At 36.4% G+C, this 20,385-nt stretch overlaps 1 protein-coding gene across 1 annotated transcript; it reads left to right on the top strand.

The window, feature by feature from the left end:
* The first annotated feature begins 369 nt into the window (after positions 1-369).
* LOC145692353 (uncharacterized) lies at positions 370-17,704 on the top strand. The gene is made up of 2 exons (XM_081767651.1): positions 370-514; positions 16,884-17,704. Exons 1-2 carry the CDS (start codon positions 370-372, stop codon positions 17,702-17,704), a joined length of 966 nt encoding a protein of 321 aa, XP_081623777.1.
* The last annotated feature ends 2,681 nt before the right edge of the window (positions 17,705-20,385 follow it).

Here is a 20,385-nt window from a genome sequence, read left to right as displayed (position 1 = left end):
CCATATCAGTTCATGGAGTTTGCCAGTGATTCAGAAGGAATATAGAAGGCTTTCCAGAAATTTTCAGAGAAACTCAGCTCAATTTCAGAGTTGTGCCGCCACCATGAACAGTTTCTACATCTAATATTTCTGCTGAGAAGCATTGTAAGAGCTGACCGAGAAGGACACTGCCACTGCATCTGTATACTGTACAGCAGTTGAATCCGTTTGTCATGTCAGTTAATCGAATCAATTACCTGGTTGGGTGTCCCTCTATCTTGAACAAATGGGGAATTTAGAGACTCAAACCTAGAAATAAACGCTCAGTTCATGAATGGCCACTTCGTAGTCAGAAAATCGAACAATGTATTCAGCCCAGTTGGTACTGATATGGCATTGGAACAAACTATAAATAGATCTAAGAAATTATCGGCTGTTATCGTGGATCAGACGCGCAGAAAGGACTATATTACGGAGTGGGAACCGTCGTACAACGATGCTCTTTCGACACGCCAAACCTTCAGTCAGATTCTTGGTATATCACAAACAAATTATGACTTGCAAATTCATCATGAGTTCTTTGGCAATGCCGGTGAAAATATTCGTAACTCTTAACAGAAAAGTAGAATTTATGGTGCGCATGAAAAACCCGTACAAGGTACACAGTCCTATGAAATTGTACCATTTTATGTCGCATAAAGTTGTACTAGATTCTAATGCAAAAGAAATCCTGAATTGCCTAACGCATGGCGATGTACCATTCCGAAACGCGCGATTTTTGTACAAAACAACACCGTTGTCGAAGACCATTCACAGAGAAAAGCTTTAACTATTTCGCCAAGAAAATAAAGTAGTGTCACCTTCCACTTCTTCCAAGATGTCACCTGTCAAATCGTTGACTTCTGCGTAGAGACTGGTAGACATTGCTAATGAGAGGGAACTTTTTTTAGATAACATATTGAAAAATGACCTGTGTTACTCCACCACATTGCTGGACAATTTGGGTGCAACCACCAAGACGAGAAATCGGAAATAAGCCTATTTTGCAAAAGTTGTTGAAACGGTAGGTCTTCGAAGAGCATTCAGCAATTACATACAGCAATTATTGTTAATGTCATGAACCAACTTTGTAAATCTCGTTGAAAGGTTTACAAACTTTTGCTAATCCTGTTTGATGTATTTTTAGGAACTGAGGCAGTATTTACACATGAATTCATGAGGATTTTGTAGTTAATAGATATTTTGCCACCTCAGTGACCAATGTGGAAAGACAGCGAAGTGTAACCGCTTCATCTATACTACTAACAAATCTGTCACATACCATATCCCTACCGATGCAAATGGTCAGATTTTGGGCTTCCTCGGGAAGCAAAATTTAAATTCAAGGTGTCATAAAATACTACCTCTCCACAAAAGCAAAGATGTTATCTGAGTGGATTACTACTTGGAAATGGTGCAACTCCTGCTATATCTGTTACTGCTTTTTCAATTGTTCCAAAATCACATGAAGAGTTAAAATGGTCAATAGAGGAAGCAGATTTGAGAATAAGTCTTCACATCGAGCATTGTGTCAAGAATAATATTCCACGTACTGTAGTGATTTCCAATTTCACATATGTTCGTGTATACCTGTTATATTATTTCTCAATCTTTGAAATCCAAGGATTGGCAGAGCTATGGATGAAGAAATATGCATAAAAAATTATTCCTCTCTATATATTTTCTAAAAATGGCAGGTCACTTGAGCAAAGTCTTTATTGCTACCCATTATTTTACAGGCCCCGATGTCACAAGTCAAAAAGGTACAAAATCAACAGCTAAAAAAGCAGATCCTGTTAAATTCTTCGAAACTTCGAATAACAGAAGTCTGAAGAGCCGGAATACTTTGAGAATGCAGAAAAGTACCTTGTTCAAGTTATAAAATTTAGGAGTTTTTAAAAATCATTTGACGAACTTTGATCAGAACTGATTACGCACTCAAAAACGGCCAATTTGTTAACTATTCTACCCACAAGCTCTTCTCTTGGGAGTCACTTGCAGAGGTCATTCTTCATGGTACACACTTGTTTAAATGTGCTTGATGGAAGTGCGCCTCTCAATCCGTTGGAGTGTGGCTGGCAACTGGGCGAAGACAAACCACTAGTTCCCAGTGCAATACTCAACTGTTTGCCAGAGCGTGTTATAAGTGTATGTGGATGTAGAAGTTCCAGAAAAGAAGATGTAAGTGTCGAAAACGTGATGTAGATTGTGTTTCATACTGCAAATACAGTGCCTAGTGTATGGATACGTCCTTTAGTTCATAGAAAAGAATGTGATCTAAACAAATTGAGAACGTAGAAGAATGAACCATAGTATTCCATATATTAAATACCTAGAAATAATTACTAATGAAGTTATTGGAAATATTACACAATAGTAATTATTTCCCCCGTTTTTCGTAGATGATTAATTAAAAACACATTTTAGCATTATTTGTAAGCGATTTCCTTATTATTGCTTTTAGGTGAATAGAAATGTTCACATCATCTTATTGGTTTGAGAATTTTTTGTCTGTAATTTTACTTTGTGTTCCGAAAACAAATTTATTAAAAAAATAATTATATTAAGATGCATTTCTTAAAAAATGAATCTTATTATTTTAATAACTTTATGCTGTTGAGTGTAAGTAGTTTTACTTTATCCTGTAACTTATCTATTTACAAGAAATATACAAATATTACTCTCAAGCAAAGCTAGAAATTTACAAAATATTGAACATTACTTTGAATATTTAATGTTGATTATCAGTAATTTTACATTATATTCTGAAAAGAAATATGTAAATATTCTCTCAACCACACACAAAGTCATGTATGTAAAAGGTTATAAACTAAAAAGAATAAAACCTTCCGTTAAATTTTACTAGCTCTCACAATCACAAATTATGTTATTATCAAATTAAAATAAATTCTCATGATACCAGAGTCTGCAAAGTACTTCTAAACAAGTATAATAATTACATTAACTACATATTATAAGAACAAACATGTTAATAATAATACTTAGCAAAACCAATAACATTATTATTTCATTTTCTGCAACACAGTAATAGTAATAGCTTTGAAAATTTTGCGTGTAGTGTGTTTTCTTTTCGGCAATTTATTACAGTCCAAAAACCGCTACAAACTGCGCCACTTAAACTTAACTAGCTCAGTCATCTTTTAAAATCTACTAAAGATATTAGTAACGAGAGAAAGCTAAGATAATGTTCCTTTAATTATTTTGTGTTGCTTTCACATATTTGTAATAGCGCAGGCACGTAGCCAGGATTTCGTAATAGGGGGGGGGTCCGAGACATGAAATACTGTGGTTCACACCAGAGTTCGATTATTCTAAACTAATTTACTAGTAACATATATTGGTTCGTTTAGTCAGGATTTCGTGATGGGGGGGGGGGAGTATGATGTGAAATATTGTGGTTATCACACCAGGGGCCTGATCAATTTAAACATTTTACTAGCAACATATATTGGTATGTTAAGACTAAAATTATGACATGTTAGTAAGGGCGCCTATTTCTGTGTAAATTTTGGGAGGTCCATTCAGATGCAGAAGGCATATATGAAGATTTTAAGACAAATTGCATTCAAATCATGTCAATACATTGTATATTCATAAATACAACAAGGGGGCCCACATGACCTTTGGGAGGACGGCCCCCCAGGATCGGCGCCCATGCATATTAGTAAGTGTTTTAGTAACAAACTATGAAGAAATCTCGAATAAAAGAATATTTAAAAAAATATTTTAAAAATTTTTACAATATCTACTTTCCTTCTTTTGTTCATCCAAATATAACAATTTTCCTTTCATTATGCTCTCAACTATTTAAAAAAGTACGTATCCAATAATGTCTTGTAAAATATTTTATAATATCTGCGTTCCTTTCTCTGTTGAATCAAATGTTAACAGGACTTGCTTTCCACATAACTTTTTTGTTTTATTATTCCGTCAATTACCGTCTGTTCCAAATGACAAGTTAAAGGAGCAGTAGAAAACCTTTTCTGAAATAACATGTTTGATACTGCAAGAATGCGATGACAAAAAATTATTTTTATTTTTAGCTTTATTTTTATATTTATAGTTTATCTTTATTTTTAACGCTGATTCTTCCTATTTCTTGTTTCTTTTTGTTTCGTTCTTCCTTAATTTTTTAATTTCTGGTCTCGAAGGGGGGGAGTCCGGACCCCCCGGACCCACCCCTTGGCTACGTGCCTGAATAGCTTCACAGTTATTTGCCATAAAATGAAAAAAAAGAAACGGTGAACAACTATTCTTAATCAAATTACCATTATTTATAAATATGACGGCAACATGTATACAAAATACCCAGTTTTCTTACTTATATTATCAATTATCTTTAATTTAGTACAAGAACGAACTTTCTAATTTGCTTCTGTGAGAAGTTATTGCCGTTTAAATAAAATTTGATACTTGCGCGCGGGCGCCATCTTGAATATTGAAATTCACAACAAAGGCCCGGATCCGGAAGTGTTACCTTCCATTTTTTCATTGTTTGATCACCGTCTACCAGGTTCTGAAGAGGTCTGCTGTCATCCTCTACTTTTCTACAGCTCTTATGAACAGAGCCTAGACTATATCATGTCTTAGCCTCTTTCTCTTCTTCTCTTTCTGTCTCTCCCTCCTTCTCTATCTCTCTCTCTCACACACACGCTTTTCGCGTGTTATAGAGGTAAAACCGAGCCACTTTCGATGGTCTGATGACTATCCGTAACCCAAACAGAACTGTCCCAGACTAAACCTTTACTCGAATTGCCTGTTCGACCCGGTATCGAAAATAAGTAAAACACATGCAAATAAGTAAAATTTCTTTTTTGTCCTTTGGATCATTGGCTCAGTACAGGTTCGAATTCTAGACCATGTGAACAGTCCATAACCTAAACACATCACCGACTGACGATGACGTGTTTCACCTCTGGCATGTTTATTCAATCTGGACGTTATGTTCACAATAGGTGAAATTAAGAATGTATATTCGGAACATAAATCTTCAAAGATGACTAACAAATAACCTTTTTTATTATTATTTTAAGAGAAGATTCTATTTATATTCGTTTGGTACAAAATTCGATTCCATCCTATAATTTATCTCCACATAACCTACTTAAATATATTTATTTATTTTTCGCATTTGCAATGTGAAACATGCAAAGTCTGTCACGTCTAAGGGAACATCCTCATTTACTTTTGTACGTTTGTTAGTTTTCATTTTGATACAGTTCGCACTTCTAACATTCACTCTTTCTGATAAACAATTTAGATGAAAAATGGCACTAGTTCAATTTTCCTTATTCCCTTTGCATTTTTAGTCTGAATGTTAAGTTATGATCTACTATACCTATTGGATCTATTACAACATAAGTAACCATGAAAATTCTGTCTTTTTCCACCTACCACCTTCGAACGTCGATATGTCACCTAAGACGTACCTGGAAGACCCGAACTAGTCCCCTGAGCTCCTTCGTGGCTAAGCGATTAGCGTACGCGCCTTTGGCGTGGGAGACCCGGGTTCGATTCCCGGCGGGAGCTCATGTGGTTCGGATTCCACGTTAATCAGTAGGTCCACGTCTCATATAGCCTCGCTGCTGAACGGGACGTAAAAAACAAAATCACCTCATCTCACCAAATTAGTCCCCATCAGTATCGACGACCATCTACCAACGTTCCGGAAGAACATGGATTTCATCGGGGCCGTGAAGCAAAGAAGGTATCAACTGCATTTTGCACCTCTACTAGGGATTTAAACTTTCATCCTCTAAGGTGATTGTCCAAGGAATGGGACAAATGATAAACGGAGGGTGCAATGTCCGGGTAGTATGGTGGATGCAAAAGTGTTTCTCATCCAAGGCGTAGAACGGTGTCACGGGTCATCCTAGCCACTTGAGGTTTAGCGTTCCCCTGTAACACGACCCCTTTGCGATTCAGAAGTGCTGGCTCCAGCGTTTAGAATTCTCTAGAACACAGCTAAACTGCTGCCAGTACATAGTTGCATTGATGCTCTGATCAGCTAGATGCACGATGAAGCGAGCAGTACACCAAACACTTAGGAGGACATTCTTCTTGTACAGTGCTAGTTTCGGCTGTTTTGGAACCGGTTTTCGGGATGCTAACCAATAATGACGGCGCCGTGAAACTTCGTACAGTACCCATTTCTCATCACATGTCAGCACCATGTCTATAAATGGCTCTTTCCTCACACGAGACAGCAAAGAAACACAAGTGTCTTCTTGCCTTGACTTCTGGCCCGGACTCAAATGATGTTGGGACCCATCGACCCACCTTGTAGTGCTTCCCAAGTTTATGGAGGTGCTTCCAAATAGTTTCTGCATTCACACTGAATTGTAGTCCCAGTTCCTCACATGTCTGGCCTCGGTTAGCCTCAATTGCAGCTTGAAGATCTTTGTTTAATACGTGTGTTGGTATTCCAGCACGTGGTGTATCTTCGAGTGTTTCGTCACTTGTTAAACCACCGCTGCACTGTCCGCGTAGTCACGATGTTCTTACCAAAGGCCTGGCATATATTCCCTGTTTGACCCCAGTTTGACCTCGTTGAGCGTACACGCCCTTATGACGCTCTGTGGAGGTCCCATGTTCACTCTGTCCTTACGCAAGTTCACAGAGTAACTTAAGTGTCACAACGAGGTAGTATGTTGGATATACCTATACCAACAACTGACCTTCGCCTTATCTCCATTCGCATTCAACCCACGTTGTGAGGGCCAATTGAACACGGACCTCCACAAAAAGCAAGTGCACTATCTTGGTTACCTTTATATATTAAGGATCACACGTTCAATGAACTCCACCGAATTTGCAACCGAGCCACGAGCAAAAATAGCATGTGTGGTAAAATTCTGACATTTTGAGTACCTCTGGATATCTCTCAGAACTCTAGAGTTCTATTTTAAATAAGGTATTTAATTTGACTACCAAGTATAATCTTCATTTCGCACATGACTTAGTGAGTCATTCTAACATCCTCTGTATGGTATAGTAATAACCCTAAACAACACAAAATCCAAACATTAGTGTATAGTGCTGTAGGATTTCCGAGAACGGAACTTTAGAATATAAAGTTATTTATACTATGTTTAAATTCCATTTTTTTTTCTGTGCTCCCTTTTTTCTTCTTCTTCTTCTGCTTCTACTACTACTACTACTACTACTGTCTGTGTGACTTCTGACCGCTGAATAACAGACGTCCATCGATTTCAATTTATCATTGTGTGTGTCAGTTCCTCCCTCCATCACCTTATCAATCTTGTTTCGTTTCACTTTTATTCTTTCATTTTATCGATAATAATACATGTCCCTTTTGAAATTAGAATTGCGCTGATGCTGTTTGCTGATTTTAGTATGGGAAACATGAAAGAAGGAGAGAGAAAGGGATATCTTTACCAGACACGATTATGGGATATGAAGGTGTCAATTGGGCGCCCTAACTGCTCGCTGTTTCTCTCACAATTTTATTGATGCAAAGTGTACATTGTTTGTAACACTTCTTTAATAGTGGCATGAGTATACATATGAATGGAGGTTGATTTAAGCTTTGTTTCTGATTCGTGTAAATCTCGATCAAACTTTCAATATAGATAAGGTTCGGGCCTGGGATGTTTTCTTCATTCCGCTTTTACAGTGCAACGAAGGGAAGGGGAGGGGGAGATATATGTAAAAAAAATAATAATAAAAGTGACTGTCTTTGTGACTTCCTCACGCTTAAACTACCCGACCGATCTTTTTAAAAAGTTCAAAATACATGAGGTTCGGACCTGGGGTGTTTTTTATCATATCATTTTAACGGTAGATCTAAGAAGAGGGGAAAGGGAGGGGCGAAATCTATTAAAATAAATTAAACTTAATAACTCTTGAACCACCAGACCTATCTTGATAAAACTTTCAATGTAGATAAGGCTCGGGCCTGGGATGTTTTCATTATTTCACTTTTACGGCGGAACCTAGGGGAGGGGGAGAAATATGTAAAAAGAATAAAAATAAAAGTGACCGTCTTTTCGAGTTCATCACGCTTTAACCACAGAACCGATCTTAATCAAATTTTCAATATGGATGAAGTTCGGACCTGCGGTGGTGTTTATCATATCACTTTGACGGTATACCTTAGTGGAGGGGGAGGGGAGGGGACAAATACATAAAACTTAACTTTTGAACCACCCAACCGATCTCGATCAAATTTTGAACATAGATGACGTTCGGGCTTGGGATAATTTTTATCATTTAACTTTGACGGTGCAACGTAGGGATCGGGAGGGAGAGGCGGAGATCTACGTAAAAAATTAAAAATGAAAATGACTGTCTATGTGACTTCACTCTTGAACCACCTGACCGAACACGGTCAAATTTTCAACTTAGATGAGGTTTGGGCCTGGGATGGTATTTATCTATTCGCTTTGACAATAGAAATTAGGGGAGGAGGTAGGAGAGGGAGATATATGAAAATAAAAAGAACTTAATAACTCTCGAACCACCGGACCGATCTCGATCAAATTTTCAACCTGGATTAAGTTCGAACATGTTTTAGTCATATCACTTTGACGATGTAACTTAAAGGAGGGGAAAGACATTTACAAATGATCGAAAATGACTTATATTAGTGTCGAATCTATAGTTTTTGAGGTCACTGACGAGGAAACCGATTCAAGTGTGACAGGAAATTGTGGATGAGTTTATGAGCAAACAAAGTGTTTTTGTGTACAATTAAACCCATTAGAGAAAAAAAAACTCGATCTTAACCGTTCCGGAGATATAGAGGAATAAGGGGAAGGCTGCTGTTCCAAATTTTGCAAATTTTTGAATATGTAGCGATAGTAGGTCTACAAGTAAAAGAGACTTTTGAAAATGAAGAATTCCTTCATTCACGAAACTATAGTAATACGTCGTCTTAGAAGTAAATAAAAATTCTAGTGGAGGAATGTTTTGGACGAGGAAGGCGAAAGTTCCGGCGTTCCATTGTTGCCTAGAATGGGCACGTAAGGTGTCTATGTACAGGTTTCTTGGCACGCTGAATCGAGTAAAAGCATCATCAGTCAAATAGGATCAAAAAAGTTTTTTTTTTTTTTTTTTTTTTTAAATGGTGGCCATCCGAACTTACCAATCATTTATAATTTCTACAATCTTTTACCGATCGGAATTGTATATGATATACAGTATATAAGGCATACCGGTACATGTTTTCGGTTCCTAAGTGGAAGATACTATTTTTGTTTATTGATTCACACATTGCGTTTTAATTTATGTTACAGAACTACACACTGTAGTACTTAGGTTTGAAACAATATGTGTTTCTGTTTCAAATTATTTGATTTGTTTTTCTATAGCGCTTTTGCACAGAATATGACCTTGTATTTTTGTTCACATAATAACGTCTCTGTTCCTTTGGCAATATAATTAATACTTTTTCATATTACGTTTTCTCATTTTCTATGAACTAAAGACATGATATATTTGCAAGTAATATCATACAATATTGTTCTTCGTGTCAATGGCATTTATTATTTCTCATCGCCCCTTCTTTCTCCGGTCCCGGGTAAAAGCTTCACCACTCACATCAACATTCAACAACACTTTAATTGGCTCTGATGCATCTTTCTTAACATTTAAATGCCATTTTCAAACATATTCACTCGCAACACAGCTGGAAATACACAAAATATCAGAGCGTCAGATTTCCCCTTACCCTCCTATATGTCCGGAACGGTTTAGATAGAGGGTTTTTCCCTCTAATGCGTTTAATTGTACACAAAAACACTTCGTTTGCTCATAAACTCGTCCACGATTTCGTGTAACACTTACATCGGTTTCCTCGTGAGATGAACACTGACACTTCTGATACGATTTAATCCAAAAAGTTACTGACTAACCAAAGATATTACTATTTTTTCCTAATTTAACCCAGCGAAGCGGGTAATTGATGCTAGTAGCAAATAAATTTTACAACTGTGAATAGTTAAGTAATTTTCAAAGTAACCTTCTCTAGTTAATTCTGACATGAAAGTGGATGAGTCATGATTTTAATTTAATTTAATTATTTTTCATAATTGCTTTCTTGTGATATATATATATATATATATATATATATATATATATATTGACTCAGGGATGTTTTCTACCCGACCTATTTCAAAATCATGTAAGATATTCTTATCTAATATAAGTTGCAATAACGCAGAAATAAATACAGTATAAGGGAATAATTTCTATATATATTTGGTCTAGTAGTTAATTCGTGCGGTTTTTAATAAAAATTGAAGCTTTATTTCAAAAACAAAGTAAATGAATACGTTAACAAAAATATTGTCCATCGCTAGCCACTACTTTCTCCCATCTTTCAGGCAATTTCCGGATTCCGTGTCGAAAGAATTCCTCATCCTTTGACGCAATCTAATCAAAGATCCATTTTTCGATATTTTCTGAAGAAGTGAACCGCTGTCCAATCAAATCGTTATTCATGCAATCGATCAAGTAGTAGTCAGACGGAGCAGTGTCTGGTGAATATCGCGGGTGGAGTAACACTTTCCATCCGACATTTTCCAAAAGGGTTTTGACCGGTTTTGCGACATGTGGTCGAGCGTTATCATCTTGATAAATAAGTTTATTATGCCTGTTATTCCATTCTGGTCGTTTTCAGGCCAGAGCTTGCTTCAAACGCATTAATTGTTGTCGATAGCGGTGTCCATTAATAGTTTCACCAAGTTTCAGAAGTTTATAGTACACCACACGTTTCAAATCCCACCATATATACAGCATAATCTTTGCACAATGAATATCTCGTTTCGGTTGTGAAGGACCTGGTTCACCTTGCTTCACCCAGGCCTTTTTTCGTTTAGGATTCTCGTAATGAATCCACTTCTCATCACCAGTTACAATTCGATGCAAAAATCCCTTCCTTTTCTGTCTTTGAAGCAGCAATTCGCAAACGGTTTTTCTTCTTTCAACGTCTTTCTTTTCAATTCATGTGAAACCCAATAAGACATCTTTTGAATCATTCCTATGGCTTTGAGACGTTTGGAAACTGTTGTTTGCTCAACTCCAAATGCTTCTGCAAGTTCGTCCTGCGTTTGACACGAATCCTGATCAAGCAATGCTCTCAATTGTTCATCTTCAAATTCTTTTGGCTGTCCAAATTGCTTTTGGTCTTCCAAGCTGAAATCACCACCTTTAAAGCGTGCAAACCACTTCTGACACGTTCGCTCAGCTAGAGCATGGTCACCAAATACTTCCACTAAAATATGATGACTTGCGGTAGCACTTTTCTTCATGTTAAAGCAATGAAGAATAACTCCCCGCAAAAACACTTTATCAGGCACAAAATGCGCCGTTTTCAGTTGAAGAAAAAATGTTGTTGTTTCCGCTTCAAGCAACTGACATATACTAAACAAGATGCTCAATGACAGTAGTTTTCAACGCATGTTTGGATCAACGAAACTATGGGACAATAAGCTAGTTACGCCATCTTTTGTAAAACCGCACGAATTAATTCCTAGACCAAATAGTAATCAATCTTGAAGAATAAAAATGATGTTCTACATTATACACTTTTCCTGCATCATGCACCAAGCATAAGTGTTACGTATTCTATATAAATTTTGATATATATTTTGTGTGTGAGTGTGTGTGTGTGTGTTGGTAGGTGTGAGTATAAGATAAAGCAATTTTATTTTTAAATTGATTTTCCAATTAGCTGTTTTGATTTTTCAGCATTTTCTTTCCACTCAGAAATCTGTCCTTTGAAGGATGTTTGATAAGGATAATTAAACTCAAAACTGATGTCGAATTTGATCCAAATTCCTATGCAAGACGAGCTTTTATGACACTTGATTTGTTGCATAGTATAGCGACACCATATACAGGATGCATTTTGATACTAGATGCATCAGATTTTACCATTTCACACAGTTTGAAATTTTCCTTTCCATTAGTAAAAAAACTATCAGCATGCTTTCTGGTAAGTATATACGCTGTATTATTAATGAAGTAGAGGAGTAAAATTCATAGTTGAAATAGAATTTAAAAAAAAAATATGTTCATAATTGAACATGCCATAAGATTTATATCGTAGAATTTCTTTATTTATTTATCATTTATTATGATCGGAATAACGGCCAGTGTGCGAGCACGTGAGTTTAAGTGGTTTCGGGTCCGATTCTCGTTAGGAGTTTAACACTTTACAGTGGCTCATAATTGGACTTAAATTCTAACTTCATTTTCAAAAATCCTCGGTGCTAAAACAGACAGTAAATTCCAATGAAACTGATCATTTTCAAACGAATCTATCTGCATATCTGTTTAACTTCGTAGAGAAATATTAATTGTTACTGCATTCGTAAGAAGGAAACAATCGTTAAAGTATTATGTAAAGTTATATCCTTTACACAATAATTTTTAACGTTATTGAAGTTGATATAACTCTATAGAGATATACCATAGCTTTCCTAATGTAGTTCATATAATTATTTACTTGTAATCATCACTCACAATGTACTTTTTTCTGAAGTCTAAAGATATCTCTAAATCTTGAAGTATATGTTACTGAAAGAACAACCTTGAACCAACGTATTTTCAGCAATAATTGCATATTTAACGACATTGAAAGAATATATGGTATCACATATCGTTTCTTTTCTTACAGTTCAAATTAGAGATATATATACAAAAGAAATAGTATGTTCAAGGTTCCAATGAATTATGTAATTCATAACCTCTTCTTTACAAGAACTTCATATTCAGTTACTTGTCCGTATGTTCGCTTGTCTATCAGTTGAATACCCAATCGACTATGATTAACTTACTTTAACGATGGCAACCAAATTGACTTCCCTTTGCTAGTTGTTCCAAAATTTGATTCCTCAAATTGCAGTTCCTGATGGCGTGCATTTTATTTTAAAATGGGTAATAATTTGAAAAAATAAATACTATTTAAATAATAATAATAATAATAAATACACAGTCCACCGTTGGTGATTCATGATCACTAGCTATGCACATTCATAATTTAAAAAACACACACACTTTTCATCTCATGTGACAATGTACATGACATGAAACGCACATAACGAAAATTTCGCAGCAGTTATCGGCACATATCAAGTCTACTCTGGGCACCAACTTAAGTCTATTCATATGGCAGCTCTTGATGGTTTTCCTCAATTCGTAAAAATGAGGCACTACAGTGAATTCGGATATGTCTAATTGGATTGACAAGCTTTCTGCGCTTGTTGATGTTCAGTGGCGTGTCATATGACCCCGGAATCTCTTATTCTTTTGAGTCTGGACTTTCGCTGTTAGTCGTAATTTGAAGACTACACGAAATTTCTGGAACTGACAAGTTGCTGCTGAGTAGTTCATTGTGTGTTTACCTTTTGCATAATAAATATTTTGAGTTGCTGGTGTAATGTTATGAACGAGTTTGAACTCATACAGTAAAACCTTCATAGAGATCTTGTTAAGCACTCATTCTCGCTGCCAATAAAGACTGACTGAAAATGCTGATGGAAAAGTTACCTTGTTTCTAAATTGTCCGCTTCCAACATTACTTCTTGGACAATTATTTTGACGGTATAATTACGGTCGATCACAGCGCATACACGCGCTTGCTGTTTGGGCAATGGAAATGACAAAACACATGACTAAGTCTAATAAAAATACAAAAAATCCACAATGGTACACTGAAAAATATCTTTAATCTCTCCTGCAGTTAATTATTATTTTCATTATAAGTGAATTGTAATGGAAGTGTAATTGAATGAATGTAAATTTAGTTTTTACTTTTTCTTTTTTTCATTTAGGGAGGATATCCTGATAGATACAACAAAGTATTCGTAGTAAACATGAACCCAACACTAGAAAATTTTGCAAATTTTATTTTCAAGTTCGTTCCAAAGAAACTTGCTGCAAGGGTAAGTTATCGCACAATGTTTCTTCTTACATTATTATGTCAATATATATAAAGTGTGTTATATACAAATTGGTCGATGACAAAAAGTATAGAATGGATGTATGTACTGTCTATTATTGACTTCGAAATTGTTGAAGAAGAAGATGGCCAGGTAAAGGTAACATTTTTGCACTCTTCTGGACCATCACCTTCATTTCTTCATCTAAGTAAGATGAACGTACTATGAGTTGAGTCACGAGACATTCTATGCAAAGTGAGTCCAGTGACACCTACTGGTCGTGTTTACCATATTCCTCAAAACAACAAAGAAAACTACGAATAGCTCAATAAGTTCTGATAATGGCTTCTAAAGAGTTTCCAATACATATATCCACAGACAACCATTGACGAAAAGTCACAGTTTTTCCTCTAGGGCGTCTTCCAGCAAAGTTTTGATGACATCAGTTTCTGAGCGAAACCAGGTAGTTCCTGTAGAACAGTCCTCAGACACAGGTTCACATGTCATGAAGTGTAGATAGTCCCTGTAAGTTGTTACGGAATTATTGAGTTCATTTTGAGTTTAACATCCTGTTCAGTAGCGACGCTATATGAGACATGCGCCCACTGATTAACGTGGAATCTGAATCACATGAGCTCCCGCCGGGAATCAAACCCATTATGGAATCATTGGTGAGAGTTTGTAACTTGACATTTTCTGTCATTACCTTCACGTTTTGATGTGTCGTACAAACTCAAACAGTGTGCGTTCCATTAGCTCCAGGTAACACAACAGTTTTTAGGCGAAGCCCTGCAAATTTGGAAAACCCTATGTTCATATCGTCCCTTTTCGGCATTAATGCAGTAAGCGACATTTTGAAAATTTTATAGGAGACCCGAAAAACTGATATTTTGATACTTTTTCTTGAATAACTTTTTTGTTTTCTGGACTATTTTCGTAAGAAAAATACAGCTAATATAATTAAACAAGCTCCGTCAAATAGGACAGTGACGTATATAATAGCTTAAAAATATTAACTTATTTTGTCGCTTAATTCATTTTTGCTTACAAATTTTTTAACAAATCAATGCTTCAAACGACATTCATTCAAATGTACTAATGCATTAAGGCACACGGTGCCATAGCGAGATTGCGTTAAGCGACATTTAGGGAAAAAAATAAATGGTAATAAATTGCTGATTCGTTAATTGAAGAATGTTAGTTGTATACTGATCGGTAAAATACTGAACGCTTCTTGAAATAATGCTGCTTAAAATAAATTTGTCAAGAAAAATGCTTTGGCTTACCTCTCCTTTATATGTAAAAATTAATCTAATCTTCTGAATAGTTAAGTTAATAATAACTGACACCATTATTTAGTTTTTTTTTTTCATTTATTTTTAGCGTTTATTAATTTATTAAAGCTTAGAATATTGCAAATTATTACTGATTTGTTAAGCTTACTGATACAATGAAAATTTGCATCATTCATTTACTAAATACATGCAAATTGTTGAAACTTCACAAAACTGTAACTTTATCAATTTTTAACTATTGCAAGAAAAAATTTAAAAGGATGACAACGTGTTTAAGTCTTGAATTTTTTCTTCATATTCATCTGTCTCAGGGAGGGTATCTTGTGCTTCTCCCGTGTGTGGTAACTGCTGGCAGAATCCGTGTAGATGCTTTGGTAGAATATTCTGATTACACAATTTGACAAGATCATGGTACTTGGTCTTACTGATAGGGATGGCTGCTGCATAAAGTTTGCTTGGCTGCTTTTGTCCTTGTGGGCGAAGTTTTAGTGTAAGATACACTGCGTCCTTAGTCATTGAATACTTAACTTTGGCAAATTCACTATTTTTTGAAAAAATGACAACTCTCATTTTTGACAGCAAGAAAGGTTCCCCTGACTCATGTTTCTTAGCACTGAATATTTCGGCTGCCAAAGTTGACCAATTGCTAAAAGAACCATGCTTCCATAATTCATGGATGTTGCTTTGTTCTTGCCATTCTCATGACGGCAATCCACTCGGATGGACTTTCAACTTTTGATTATGAGATGCTTTCTCAATTTGACTATGCACACTGTCCACAGGCATATATGTGTGACCTGTTACCAACTAATTGATATGGGTTCGTTGTAAGTTTTTGGATTTTGCAAGTTCATATTTCAATATGGCCAAAATATTTATATTTTTGTTTTGACCGGCACAGTTATCGCAATACAGGATTACAGTTGAAACATTATCTCGTTCGTCCACTACATCTATATACCTCGAAAGGATAGAAGCGATTTCACTCTAACCTCGTTTACCTTCGCTCTCACCCCATACATAATTGTTCTGCTTTTTGATTCATATATCGAGAGATTGTATACGGAATACTTTCGTCTGTAGTACAAAAGCATGGAATCGCCATGCGGTACACTCAAAACTTGCGACAAGTGGTCCTTCCTGACTACCACTCACTCTGCTGTTTTTTGAAACGAGCCTTCATGTCGGGCGAGGAAATGTTAGGCCAGGATAAATCAGGTTAGGTCTGCTGAACAATCTTTCAGCTGGAAAACGAACCATAATAGTATAGGGAGCTAGCTTGTTTACCAGCGAGGGCTGAGGTAGAGGGGGGAAAATTCCAACATGCTTTCTGCCTGACTCTTGTGACACTCTCTTACCCTCCTTCTATATGTCAGCGTTGCCAGGGGTAGAAAATTGTCACGTGAATGTCATTCTGAAGAGTTCGTGTGAGTTGGTTATTTATTGAGTGCTGTTGTGGTTGCGGTTTTATTGCTTATTGGTCATTTGACAATGGCTTCACAGCGTAAGAGAGGGCAAACTATACACAGCGAAGCTAGGGAAGTAATAAGGAAGGTCATAGTGCAGTGCGACGAAGAAGCGAGGGAGAAAAAACTGAAGCATTTATTATCAAATCCTAATTTGCCTGTGTCCACGTATACAGGGATCTCTGTGCGAAGTGTGACAAACATACGGAAAGAAGAGGGACTGGACGCAGGTGAATCATCACTCATCACTCCAGGTAAAAAACGACCTAAAGCGGAAAAGTATAGGTTTCATTGTGATGAATTTGACAGGTGCGTTATACGTGATATTATACAAGACTTCTATTTGCGGAAGAAAATTGTTCCAAGTGCACCAAAGTTATTGTCAGTCATCAAACAAAAAGTTGATTTCCCGTGCAAGGTTCACACTTTACGGCGGTTGCTTCACAGTATGGGGTTTCAGTGGAAAAGATGCAGGAGTAATAGGAAGATTCTCATCGAGCGTCTAAATATTGTGAATTGGAGGGGAAGGTATTTGAGGGCCATTAGAAATTACAGGTCGCAAAATAGAAATATCCTTTACATAGACGAAAGTTGGGTAGACAACAATCTGACTTTTGGGAAATGCTGGCAGAGTGAAACTTTACACGGTATGTCTTCAAACCCAAGTTCTTCGAACAGGTTGATCTTAGTGAATGCTGGAGCAAGTAGTGGGTTTATTGATGGGACAAGTTTAACTTTTAGAGCAGGACGAGCTTCTGGGGACTACCACGGACAAATGAACTCACTTAATTTTGAGAAATGGGTTACGGAAAAACTTGTCCCGAATGTTCCTAAAGAAAGTATCATTGTTCTTGATAATGCTCCCTACTACAACATACAAATTAACAAACCACCATCAAAGTATGCTGTAAAACAGGAGATGATGAACTGGCTTCAAGACAACCAAATTCCCTTTTCCCAAAATATGAAGAAGTTTGAAATACAGTACATCAGCTGACTGAACAACATAAGCCACAGGAGAAAGTATATCGCATTGATGAATTATTGAAGATCAATGGTCATAACGTACTACGCCTTCCGCCTTACATGTGTGAACTTAATGCCATTGAACTAGCTTGGGCAAAAATCAAAAGAATTGTTAGGGAAAATAATCCAACAGGGGATTTGCCTTTGACTAGATTGGAGGAAGTGACCAGAGATGCTCTGAAGTCTGTCACACCGGAGGATTGGGAGGGGTACAACAAACACGTGATTAGAGTGGAGCAGCAGTTCTGGGAGAAAGATGGATTAATAGAGGATACCATTAGATAATTTTGAAATTGAACTGGGTGGTATTGACAGTGATGATGATGATGATATAAGCGAAGAGGACAAAAATTCGTCTTCGGATTCTGAACTTGCTCAGCGTATGTCCGATAGTGATGATTAGAGACCGGATGTTAGACGAAATGTCTATTCTTTAATATTAAAAATATAATCAAAAATAACGTTTTGAAGTTTAAATCGGAGGTTATAGTTTCAATTTAAGACAATTTTATTTTGCCTATATTGCCTATTTCGCCAGTTCCTGCCTAAATAATTGCTTTAGTGCCTAATATTGCCTATTCTATGAATTTTCTTCCAAATTAGACTTTACTGGGAGAAAGTATATAATTTAGAATTTCAAGAAAGGATTCTGCCCCTTCCGAGAAATATAAGTGTTGTTTATATTGATAAGATGCCGTAAAACTTTGGACTGCTATGCGTACTGATAAAGTGCTGTAAAAGTTTGGACTGCTGTGTGTACTGATAAATATATAAAATTTGAACTGTTATGTATAGTGAAAGAGTGCAGTAGAGAATGTATTTACCAAATATACTCGGAATAAATGCAAGCTTCGTTTTCATATATACAGGAAAAGAAGATATTCACAAACAGGCAGCCTATGTTTCTATATTCTTTGAACATTATCTATGACTTGAATTTATTTTTTAATTGTATTGAGTATGTATCTTCATTATTTTGAGTTACATTTTAGTGCCTATTTTATAAATTTTAAGTGCCTATTTACCTACCTATTTTCCAGGTTTTTAATGCCTAAACAGCTGGTCTCTAGTGATAATGATTAAGTGAACGTAAACATAAAACAGACCGGTATATTCTTCATTGCACTTGTAAACTGTTACGTGTTAATAAGAATGTATATAATTTATTTATTTCAAGTGTTATATATAAGCTCTGTGATTAGGTTGTAAATAGATATATTATACAAAGACAATGCTATTTTTAGAGCCAACAAAATATCTTCGAAAGAGCGGAATACTCTTAGATATAATAATTATTAATAAGAATTAAAATTATTATTATTATTAATATTATTATTATTAATTATTTATAAGAATTAACGCTCTAAACGAGCTTAGAAGCTTCTAAATGTAAAACCTACAGTTTTTCTTGCATAAAGTGGGATTTGAACCATTCCATTCAGCTGTCCCCAGCGGAATTGACCCCTTTATATTGGAATCGGAGACTAAAGTGCTAGACCACTCCGCCACGCGGGTGGCTATAAAATATAGAAGTGAATAATATGCAAAATGTACCCAAATACGGTAACTGCTTATGCAAATTTGTAAATGACGAGTTAAAAAAAATCTTTCGATAGCGATTGCATGATTTGCATAAACTCTTTCAATTAAGTGAGTATTAGGTGATTTTTTATAACGAACTGGCAACCCTGCCCAGGACCGTCGAGTGACCGTTTCGTGGTGACGTGGGTGGGGCACCTGTCAATCAACTCTGAGTTCCTCAGCCTCGCATTAAAGCTAGCTCCCTATATTACGAATTAGGGATGCACGCGAGACGAGACGAGACGAGAAATGGAAAAGTCTCATCTCGTCTCCCAGCCTCAAATGTTGGTCTCGTCTCGCGTCTCGTCTCGTCTCGCAAATGTGAAGTCTCGTCTCACGTCTCGCATAAAATTTTGAGCCTCATCTCGCGTCTCGCGCGAGACTTTCTCGCATGGTCTCGCAGTCTAGCATATATTCTGGGTCAAAATTTTGCAATGTGTTATTCTATGGCTGTTAATGAATGATGATGTGATATTCTGTCCGAAGGCAGGTATTTGACCTAAAAGTCCCTTCGCAAGGTGAATCCATGGTGGTTTGTCATTGCTTTCCATGGGATGAATATTCATAACATCCTAAGGAGACGGAACTCAGAGTTCAACATGGTATCCGAACTTGTGTTCCCTCCGCTCCAAACTAAAAGAAAAGTTGTGCTGGAATTTGATTGCTGGACTATTAATTTTCGTCAAATTAATAGCATAATTTACTGCAAAACCAGCATAAATTGTTGCTCGATCCAACATTGTTTTTCAGCTTAGAGGTTTCCGGCAATATTTGGCTCTTCTAAAATATCGTCGCCACTATCAACATTTACACGTTTTGGTCGTTTTCTTGAAGGGTGATTTTCCATTATAAAGATGTTTTTATACCACCAAAAGCGCTTGTAGACAACAAAAGAACTCCTCACAACACAATACGACCCAATTATTTCGGTTCGTTCGTGCTTGTAGCAATGTTGCATTATCGCATTTTATCAACTTTCGCTTTCAACTTATATAGTGTTGCCAGATCTAGAAACTAAAATTACTGACAGATATAGGGCCATTCCTACCATCTCCCACCAAACCTATAGGG

The sequence above is a fragment of the Thermobia domestica genome, chromosome 8 (assembly GCF_964235325.1).
Source record: "Thermobia domestica chromosome 8, izTheDome1.hap1.1, whole genome shotgun sequence".
In the NCBI taxonomy this organism is placed as follows: domain Eukaryota; kingdom Metazoa; phylum Arthropoda; class Insecta; order Zygentoma; family Lepismatidae; genus Thermobia; species Thermobia domestica.
The sequence above is the reverse complement of the archived record's forward strand: the minus strand, read 5'-3'. Positions and strand labels throughout refer to the sequence as shown.

Bases quoted from the DNA above. Each gene is read 5' to 3' on its own strand.
- LOC145692353 (XM_081767651.1), top strand. From the start codon at position 370: ATGGCATTGGAACAAACTATAAATAGATCTAAGAAATTATCGGCTGTT. The intron at 515-16,883 runs GTATATCACAAA...CCACGTATACAG, and splicing joins AACCTTCAGTCAGATTCTTG to GGATCTCTGTGCGAAGTGTG.